At 34.1% G+C, this 10,060-nt stretch overlaps 2 protein-coding genes across 3 annotated transcripts; both read left to right on the forward strand.

The window, feature by feature from the left end:
- Positions 1-7,654, forward strand: LOC8289524 (probable protein S-acyltransferase 4). 2 transcript variants are annotated; one of them, XM_002523630.4, is made up of 6 exons: positions 3-589; positions 1,682-1,870; positions 3,106-3,414; positions 4,316-4,537; positions 5,663-6,390; positions 7,190-7,654. In XM_002523630.4, the coding sequence occupies exons 1-5, from the start codon at positions 500-502 to the stop codon at positions 6,347-6,349; spliced, it is 1,497 nt and encodes a 498-aa protein (XP_002523676.2). In that variant the 5' UTR covers positions 3-499; the 3' UTR covers positions 6,350-6,390; positions 7,190-7,654. The 2 variants fall into 2 exon arrangements, with proteins under 2 accessions (XP_015577566.2, XP_002523676.2); XM_015722080.3 differs by lacking the exon at positions 4,316-4,537 and having other exon boundaries at positions 1-589.
- A 387-nt stretch (positions 7,655-8,041) lies between these two features.
- Positions 8,042-10,060, forward strand: LOC8289525 (magnesium-protoporphyrin IX monomethyl ester [oxidative] cyclase, chloroplastic). The gene is made up of 5 exons (XM_002523631.4): positions 8,042-8,607; positions 8,698-8,762; positions 8,885-9,212; positions 9,404-9,502; positions 9,701-10,060. The coding sequence occupies exons 1-5, from the start codon at positions 8,146-8,148 to the stop codon at positions 9,962-9,964; spliced, it is 1,218 nt and encodes a 405-aa protein (XP_002523677.1). The 5' UTR covers positions 8,042-8,145; the 3' UTR covers positions 9,965-10,060.

Below are 10,060 nucleotides of genomic sequence, written 5' to 3' on the forward strand. Positions count from 1 at the left end.
TCCGCCGAAAGTCGAAGCAAAAGAAACATATGACCTGTCAATGCTATGCCAGCGTTTCATGGGTTATGGTTACATTTGTAATTATCATTCCTTTTATAATTATTCTCTTATAATTGAAAACATTTATTTTAATTACAAAGAGAAAATACAGATAGACAGACACGGAGTGCAAAAAAAAAAAAAAAACAAACAGCTGCAGCAACAACAACAACAACATTAGAGAATCTTTCTTGGTATTATCGGGCTTTTTCTCTAATGCAGTGTTCTCGTTTTTTTTTTTTTTAATTTGTTTGGAGTAAAGGAGCTTCTTCTTTTTTGCTTTTGTTGAATCAGAAAGCCTCTTGCTTAATCTCTGTTTTTCACTTGTTTTTCTTGCGTATAATACACGCCAATATTTTCCTCTTGGATTATTTTTGGGTTTGTTAAGTTGTTATTCTGTTGATTGAAACATTACTAAATTCTTGAAAGTGAGAGAAGTGAAAGAGATTATGCAAAAGAAATGAATTCAAATTTGGCTTCCTCTCATTCACGAGGCATGTCCTCTAATGCTAAACCAAAGAGGCTGTATCAAGTCTGGAAAGGAAGCAATGTAAGTCTTCTTTCTTTTATGGGACTCTTTGATAACTGGGTTTTTTTTTTTTCTTTTATTAATTTTTTTTTGTATGAGATGGGACTGAACTGGGTTTTCTGTATAGTTTATTGGGTATTGGTCTGTTTTCATTTTATTGATAATGGACATGTGGATTGGTTTTGATCAATCTTTCAGTTTACTGGTGAATGTTCTGGTTTTTCTTCAATTCACTCTGTACTGAGAGATAACGCTAATAACTACCAGAAGCCATACACATACTGCCGGATTACTTGCATTATGTTCTGACAAATTTTTATAACCTGCTTAGTCTCCATTTCTGGATGCAACCCATGTGAAATATTAGTGAAACCAAAATTCTGGGTTCACCTATTCTGGAGGCGATTTTATCTTGCTTTGTCTTCTTTATTACTATAGTGTAGTTCGTGCTATCTAACAATTAAGGTTGGGGATGATCTATTGTTTCAAGTAAATTATCCATTAAGGATAGGAACTACTTCGTACATCAAACTAAAGTGTTAACACATTTCTTCTGAAATAGGCTATGTACGAATAGTTCATGAAGTCATAAAATCTTACATTGTTGTAACAATGCTTGTTTAATTGATTTCAATACTATCATGTGATTAACTTTTTGTCTTTTTGTCTCCTCTCATCTCTGATGCTTATTCTAATTGTATTTGGTTAAGTTTATTAGTCTTTCAGTGAGAGCCTTGTGCCATGTTTGCCATATGAATCTCCTAACTTCTGCTAATATCATTTTATGACTGCAGTAGTAGATAATGGAACTTAAAGTGTATTGCAGTCTCATTCTACTGTACTCTCACAAGATAGAGTGTCTAGCCTGTGAATTTTGTTTCTTTCTTCTTTTCCACCTTAAATGTTATATAGCATCTATTGATAAGCTATAGATGTATTAGTATTTATAAATAGTTAACACATTGTGATTTGGGATTTATTTTCTTTTTTCTTTTTGGGTTAGAACTGATGTTCACACAATTGAGTTTTTATTATGTTCTTGAACATCCTTAGCTTTGAAATTCTATAAATGATGAGGCTTTGCTCTTTATTGTTTATTTTTCCTTTTCCCAGAGATTCTTTTGTGGTGGGAGATTGATATTTGGTCCTGATGTGGCATCAATGTTTCTGTCTACACTTCTTATTGCTGGACCTGCAATTGCCTTTTGCATTAAAACCTACTTGAAGATTGTGGACAAAGATACTAAAAATCCTTTCCATTGGTGTCCTGTGTTAATTGTCGGAGTGCTTCTAACCATCTTAGTAAGTGTTTCATTTTTAGTCTGGCCTCTGCAATAAAAAATAGCAATTACATCTTTTTGAAGGAAAAAGGAAGCATGAATTGATTGAGTTGTTCTCTTAGTAGCCTTAATATAAAATAGTTATTGCATTACCTAATGATCCTATTACTTTTGAATTTTTGACTCATTTTTACATTCTGGTTATGAAGTGTCGTAAAGCCTTCAAGGTTTGAGAGCATTCAAATAGGATGTTAGGGGTGTTTTTCTTTTGAAAAAGTCCTTTTCCAACCTCAATTTTTATTTTATTGTATTTTTTTAGTTTTGAAAATTGCTTTTCGAAGAAACAGGTAAATTGATGCTCTTTTAAAAAGCAGGTTTGAAAAAACGCAGTTTATAAAAGATTAAAAAAATCAACATATTAAATTAAAAAAAATTTAAATCTACTTTTTCAACACCCAACAACAATCCCAAACACACCCGTTATGTAAAATTTTTTTTTATGCCATTCCATCATGCATAATTAGTTGATATCACTTGGTATTATATTCTGAAGCCTATTGTGTTACATTTGCAAGAATGTGAGGGTCTTGAAATTTGACAGTTCTTAACTCCTTAGTGCTTCTAGACCTGTGTCTTATTCTGGAAACCAATCCAACTCAAAGAAGCCTTATTTCTAATTTATTTGGGGTCAGTTTTATGATTCTTTTTTCCTCCTTTCTCTATCTCCTATATATAGTTTCTTGAGTTTAGAGATACATTTATATAATACCCAAGTTATGTTAAATTATTCTTCGCCATTTTGCCCTATTGATCTTTGGGTTATGTCTTTTCTTCTCTGCGATTGTAACTGGGATATTCTCAACCTTCTTGTGGTTTTCATTTTCTCATGATTTGGAAAACCATCTCATTCCTCTCTCAGTGTATATTAATGGTTGCCATGTCTGCCTCGTCTGTATGTGCTCAGCATTGATATGGATGTTCTTAGTTTTACTGCTCATCTAAGTATTCAAGTCTCTGCCAACCTTATTTCGTTGACATATTCCTTTACTGTCTTCACAATTATATAACTTGCTGTTATTCCTAAGACCTAAAATGAAATTAGTTTATGTAATGCTGTATTTAGCTTCTCTATGGGTTTTCATTTTGCTTAATTTGCTAGTTACATGAAAAAAATGGCTGTGAAGAATTTTCTTTTGCTAGCAATGGCAGCTTATTCTATAAAGTGTAGATTTTGAAATCAACTCAATCTTTCCACAGGATTTATTGTTTCTTTTCATGACCTCTAGTAGAGATCCTGGAATAGTCTCTAGAAATTCACGGCCTCCTGAATCAGATGAAGCACTTGAAATAGCTACCCCTTCTATGGAGTGGGTCAATGGTAGAACTCCACATTTAAAATTACCCCGGACAAAAGACGTAATGGTAAATGGCCATACAGTAAAAGTTAAGTACTGTGATACTTGTTTGCTTTATCGTCCTCCCCGTGCTTCTCATTGTTCAATCTGCAACAACTGTGTTCAGAGATTTGATCATCACTGTCCATGGGTTGGTCAATGCATTGGAATAGTAAGTTTAGTTTTCTTTCTTTCCATTCTTGTATTTCCAGGGAAATAAAATGTTAAATTGCTTGTTATTAGATTTAGTAGGCTAACTTTCAACTTTTGTTTCTGACTCTTTACTTTTACCCATAGGATTTCAAATGCATATACATGGATATGTTGCTCTGAGTGAAAAAAGAAAACGTAAGTGAGAAAAAGAAACAAGAAAAAGAAATTTATGTATCAGACACACGACTACCTATCTGACAACTTGATTCAAGTTCGAGAAATAGTAGTCACCAACCAAAAAAACAAAAAGAGTGGAGAAAGACCTAGTGAATAGTAAAGAACTTTCTAATCATCAATTCCAGTTGGGCTCTTAGATCATTTCATTTCCTTTCATTTGGTGATCAGGAGACATCATCTTTTTGTCTCGTTCTATTGGTAAAGTTCTGGCTATGCTGATTTATATCGTATGAATCATTAACAATCCTTCTCTTAAAATCAGTACTTACAGATATTTTGATAAATATCTGTCTGGAAATGCTTAAGGTGAAATCACATAGAAACCCTTTTTCTATTTTTAATTTATGGTCATCTAACTGTCATTGGATGCTCATTAAGTGATTGAAATGTAATCTTACAAAGAGCATATGAATGGATGGAAAGCTAAACTAAAACCGAGATACTTGAAATAAAGATGCAATTGAGAGGCAGTAAATTGTACTTGCGCAGATGTATTTTTGAGTACTGCTAACTGTTTTTGTCAGCTGCTTGGTCTGGAATGGACAATTTTAAGTGATCATAATTCAAAGTGGATAGGAGAAATGACTTCCAAATTGTTAATGGACCTTAAACTAGGATTACCAAAAGTTATTAAGATTTTGTTAGGAACTAACAGATTTATTATGACTTGATATCGTTTGCAGCGTAACTACCGGTTCTTCTTCATGTTTATATCAACAGCAACTATTTTGTGCATATATGTGTTTGTCTTTTCCTGGATTCACATCCTCAGTAGAAAGGAGCATACTTGGAAAGCCATAACACACAATATCCTCTCCGATTTTCTCATAGTCTACTGCTTCATAGCTGTCTGGTTTGTTGGTGGCCTTACAATTTTCCATTCCTATCTGATTTGCACAAACCAGGTTACTATCTTAGTACATCAGATGAGATTTTCTTTTGCTTGTTATTGGTTGGTTTACATATTATTAAATTCGATAATTGTAATTTTGGTGGTGATTATGTTGTATTTTGGAGGGTGCTTTATTCCCAACTAAAGCTATCTCTTTCCTTTCATTCAACTTGACTGTTTGGAGTACCAGCAATAAAAAGGAATTTCAGGTTTAAGATTAATTTGTGCGCAATTTTAAATGAGGAAACAACTAATTTAGATGGCAACATATGAAGAGGAAATAGATACCGAGGGCTTTAACTTACATGTACTGGAATTAAAAATATGATCTTGTAGTTGATGATGATAAGGATTTCTTTCCTATTTAACTAATTTATACTCCTCATTGTCATGTCTTTAATTGTTTATCTTTTGAAGCTTGTGTCACAATTTGTGTGTTTGGATTTCTTTGGTAACTTTTTTGAACAGAACTTGTATTTTCTATCCATCTTAGTAACTATCTTCTTTCTAGCAATATTGCTTTTACAATCTCTTGAATGTTTATGATTTCAAGTATAACTATTTGTGAATTGAAGTTGTATAGAACCATTTAATTCTCATTTAGGTAATGTTAGCTTCAGTTACCCTAAGTGGGGATATATTGTGGGCTTTCATGCATCTGTGCAATTGACAACTGTACACTAATAAATAAGAAAAGAATGCAATTTCCAAATGTTAACTTTTTGACTGCCAGGCAATTTCAACCGCCAATTATTTCAATTCTCCTTTTCACTCCCCAATCCACAGTATCTAGTCATTCACATAGTCCATTATGTACAATTCAGTCCTATAGTTCTGTCAAATTTGTTAAGTAGCAGTTGTCTACTCTGGTTCAGGTTGTGACAGTTCTATTACCCATTGAAGTGTGTAAATAGCTTTTATATCTGATGTCTACGTTTTCTTTTTCTTTTTCTTTACAGCCATGTTTTTGTGATTTCTTAGTATTTTTCTTTTCACCTGTTACATTAGCATACTTTCTTTTTTCCTTTTTTATTTACATGCACAAGTACTTGATATGTACATGTATCCTTTCCTTGGCTTTTCTGAGATTTTTTTTGTTAAACTCCTATTAACACATCCTGGTTTTGTCATAATGCAGACCACCTATGAGAATTTCCGTTACAGATATGATAAGAAGGAGAATCCATACAATAAGGGAATGATAAGAAATGTGATAGAAATATTTTTCACTAAGATTCCACCTTCAATGAATAAATTCCGTTCATTCATAGAGGAAGATGAGAATATGGTGGCGACACCAGTCTTGCCAAGCCTTGGGGATGGTTTTGTTCGCTCAAAGGAGAAAATTGACATTGAAATGGGAGCTAAGCTCACAGAAGAAAGGAATTATTCCCTTCCGGAAATTCTGCGAAATTTGGATTATGATGATGATGATGATTCAGATGATAATTCCAAGACAAGGGAGCAAGAAGAAATGCCTTCTTCTGACCCATTCTTACGAGGCGAGCAAGTACCAAAACCACTGTTGCAAATCTCTGTTGTGGGAGATGAACTGAGAGATTCTGTACAAGGTTTAGATATTCGGAATGAAGTACAAGAATCTTCCTTGAGCTCAAGAGAATCTGTGGAATGTTCTACTGCTGGAGATGGAGTGAAAAATTCTAGCACTGAAGATGAAGTAAGAGAAATTGCACAAAGATATAATGCTGAAGCTGAAGTCAGAGAATCTGCTGAAACCTCTTTTGTTGAAGATGGGGCAAGAGGTTCTATCAAGAGTTCTATTACTGGAGATGGGCTAACTCACAGGGAATCAAATGATAATTAAAATTCACATGAAATAACAGAACCATTCCTTCAAGCTAAGAGGTCTTGATTTTGCTTTTCTTTCAATTACAGTTGTCTTCCTTTTTGTCTGTTTTAGCTGGTACTTGCTGTTTTGGAATTTTGAACTAGTATATAGAATAGTTGCAATAGTATACTAATTGATAGATCAGATAACATCATAATCCAACAGTTAAAAATTAGGCAGTGTAAGAGTAAAAATTTTATTATGCATAGCTAACTCATTTAGGGTGGAAATTCAAAGCTTTAATGTCAAATCAAGTAGTTTTTCAGATGAAATGAGCACAATGCAGCACTTCTTATTCATTTTTTTGCACTGGTTTTCTTCATTATATGTTTACCTACATTATATGTTGAAAATATTTGAATAAAAATGGCATTAGCTCCTCTGTTAGTTCGTCCAATTGAGCCAATGGATGAACCTTGGGCAAAATATGTTTTCAGATGCTTTGCTCCTAATAGTACATTGGAATAACTAGTCAATGAGCTTTGGACCATTTTTCTTTGTACTCTTCATATATAAAGGAGGTAGCTTGTCATCAATATACAGTATAGAGTTTTTAGATTATTTTATTTCATTGAATCATAGCAGATTTCATCTACAAGCTACAATAATCTTGTTCATGGAAGAATTGGTGTAAACTCTATGGAGTACCAATTAGAAGAATCAGATTGAATTGCTATCTTCTAGTACCCTATATTTATAGATAATTGTTAGATGCTCCTCTATCATTCTAAAGTTTCATTCTTATATTTGTTTACTCTAATTGTTTCTTTGAATTGACTCACTCTTACCTTGTCATCTCAAAATATCCTGTGACAGGTTTTGCAAGAAACATCTCTTCAATGCGGAGTTCAATTCAAGTTTATTGTATTGACAGTGCGGGTTGGTTGGACCCTTCGGAGGGCTGGAAGTGGCTTCCTAAAGGTTAGGAGCTACCTTACCAATGCTGCTTTTTGCTAGAGAAGAACTAGAGTTTGATAAACAGTTCGAAATCTTCATCATACAATTTGGGTTGTGCTTGTTGCAAGTTGTAAATGAAATGTTTTGTAATAATGTAGAAAAACACAAGGAAGTTTACAGTGTCTGTAAGGGTAAAATGTTTGAGATTTGGTTGCCTAAATAGGACTTTTTCTTGCTCCTTTCGTTTTTATAATTTTAAGACGGATGGTGTGTTTTCTGTTGATAATAGTAAGAATTGTAGGATATTTGATTTCCTGTTGATGAAGTTACCTCAATTTGTCAAATATATACTAATAAAAAATGTTGGATCTTGATTTTATATTATATCATGTTCTATTCATGTTAAGTTCAAAGGCTATGGGTCTGCATTAAACTTCTTGGTGTTTTTCTTCTTATCCTTGTTATCAAAGTGAAGATGTTCTAATTACAAATTAAGTTAGGTTTTAAGTTGAAATTAAATTGCAAAAAGAAAAAGGAAAAACAAAGATTGGACAAACAAAATTAAAAAAAAAAAAATCTGAAGTTGTGAGAAGAATCCGTTGAACTGAAAGTAAGACCACAAAGCCATTGTCCAAAATGGCATTATCAGTTATCACAAACCACTGGAAGTAATCAAGACAGGCCTATAAAACCCCGACACGTGTCAAACACCCATTTAGACTCCTGGATTTCCTTGGATGAGATTGAATCAGCTGTCGACCAATTATAAATCATAAATCCTATCCTTCACTTTCTTAGTCCCTTCTTCCCTCCACTCTTCAGTTCTCACTTCAATTCATATTGTTACATTACCATAGCCAGACCAAAGAAGAAACATGGCAGCAGAGATGGCACTTGTGAAACCCATCTCCAAGTTTAGCAGCAGTCCTAAATTTGGGAACCCAAAAAGAACATTTTCTCACTCCAAATTCAACACTATTAAAATGTCAGCAACTGCACAGCCAACAAAACCAAAGCCAAGCAAGAAAGCTAAACAAACTGCTATCAAAGAAACCCTTTTGACACCAAGATTCTACACCACTGATTTTGATGAAATGGAGACCCTTTTCAACACTGAAATCAACAAGAACCTTAACCAGTCTGAATTTGAGGCACTGCTTCAAGAATTCAAGACTGATTACAACCAGACCCACTTTGTAAGGAACAAGGAGTTCAAGGAAGCTGCTGATAAGATGGAAGGCCCTTTGAGACAGATCTTTGTTGAGTTCTTGGAGAGGTCTTGCACTGCTGAGTTCTCTGGTTTCCTTCTCTACAAGGAGCTTGGAAGGAGGCTCAAGGTATCAAAATTCAATATCTTAATTTTAATTGGGTTCTTTTTGTTTTGTGGTATAGCTACACATTAACTAACTTAACAATTGATGCTGTAGAAAACCAATCCTGTTGTAGCAGAGATTTTCTCTCTAATGTCCAGAGATGAAGCTAGGCATGCTGGGTATGTTTGTTTCTTTCATTAGTGCCATTGATTCTCAAGAATTTGTTCATAATAACATGTAATGTTAACAAATACATAACTGGAGCTAGTAACAATAAGATGATGGTATTGCTTGGTGGCAGATTTTTGAACAAGGGTCTGTCTGACTTCAATCTGGCATTGGACTTGGGTTTCTTGACAAAAGCTAGGAAATACACATTCTTCAAGCCAAAGTTCATCTTCTATGCCACTTATTTATCTGAGAAAATTGGATACTGGAGATACATAACTATTTACAGACATCTCAAGGCCAATCCTGAGTACCAGTGTTATCCCATTTTCAAGTACTTTGAGAATTGGTGCCAAGATGAGAATAGACACGGTGATTTCTTTTCTGCCTTGTTAAAGGCACAACCTCAATTCCTCAATGATTGGAAGGCTAAGTTGTGGTCTCGCTTCTTCTGCTTATCGGTAATTTTGCATATACACTGTAAACTTCCCTTATTTTCTTTTAATAGCTAGTGTTAATTTTGGATCCTAATTTAATTCTAATGCTCTTTTGATGAAGTGAAAACTAATGTCTAGGTCCTGTTTGCCGCTTCACCAGTTAACATAAGATGGATAATTCTCTCATCTTACATCTCTGAGAATTTATATTGCAGGTCTATGTGACAATGTACCTCAATGATTGCCAGCGGACAGCTTTCTATGAAGGCATTGGATTGAATACCAAAGAATTTGATATGCATGTTATCATTGAGGTGAGTTTTAGATTGCCTGGAGCATAGGTTATATACTAATGCATCAAGTTATTTGCTCATTTGCTTGCCTTCTCAAACTTACTTAAGTTGATATGTGACACAAGCAGTTGTCTTCAACTATAGATGTCAATAGTTATCCAAATTTTTTAGATTCTTGGAACTGATTCCTGACTGTTAACTGAAATTTTCTGTATGTAGACTAACCGCACAACAGCTAGAATTTTCCCAGCTGTGCCGGATGTTGAAAACCCGGAATTTAAAAGGAAGTTGGACAGGATGGTGGAGATTAATGAGAAGCTGATGGCAGTTGGGGAGAGCGAAGACATTTCGTTGGTGAAGAACTTGAAAAGGATTCCTCTTGTTGCTGCATTGGTTTCTGAAATCTTGGCTGCATATCTGATGCCACCAATTGAATCTGGATCTGTAGATTTTGCAGAGTTTGAACCACAAGTTGTTTACTAATAGTTTTATTTCCCCTTTCTTTTTCAGCTTTAGTGGGTTTGCTCATGTAATATTGCCACATTTACCATATGAAAACTGAGAAAAAATTTCTATCAA

This window comes from Ricinus communis, chromosome 10 (assembly GCF_019578655.1).
Source record: "Ricinus communis isolate WT05 ecotype wild-type chromosome 10, ASM1957865v1, whole genome shotgun sequence".
Classification (NCBI taxonomy): domain Eukaryota; kingdom Viridiplantae; phylum Streptophyta; class Magnoliopsida; order Malpighiales; family Euphorbiaceae; genus Ricinus; species Ricinus communis.

What these genes read in the sequence shown, in the direction of transcription:
- LOC8289524 (XM_002523630.4), top strand. Translation starts at nt 500, where the DNA reads ATGAATTCAAATTTGGCTTCCTCTCATTCACGAGGCATGTCCTCTAAT. An exon ending in GAGTGCTTCTAACCATCTTA is followed by an intron (nt 1,871 to 3,105) that starts GTAAGTGTTTCA and finishes ATCTTTCCACAG; the next exon opens with GATTTATTGTTTCTTTTCAT. An exon ending in ATCTGATTTGCACAAACCAG is followed by an intron (nt 4,538 to 5,662) that starts GTTACTATCTTA and finishes GTCATAATGCAG; the next exon opens with ACCACCTATGAGAATTTCCG.
- LOC8289525 (XM_002523631.4), top strand. Translation starts at nt 8,146, where the DNA reads ATGGCAGCAGAGATGGCACTTGTGAAACCCATCTCCAAGTTTAGCAGC. An exon ending in GATGAAGCTAGGCATGCTGG is followed by an intron (nt 8,763 to 8,884) that starts GTATGTTTGTTT and finishes GCTTGGTGGCAG; the next exon opens with ATTTTTGAACAAGGGTCTGT. An exon ending in CTCGCTTCTTCTGCTTATCG is followed by an intron (nt 9,213 to 9,403) that starts GTAATTTTGCAT and finishes TTTATATTGCAG; the next exon opens with GTCTATGTGACAATGTACCT.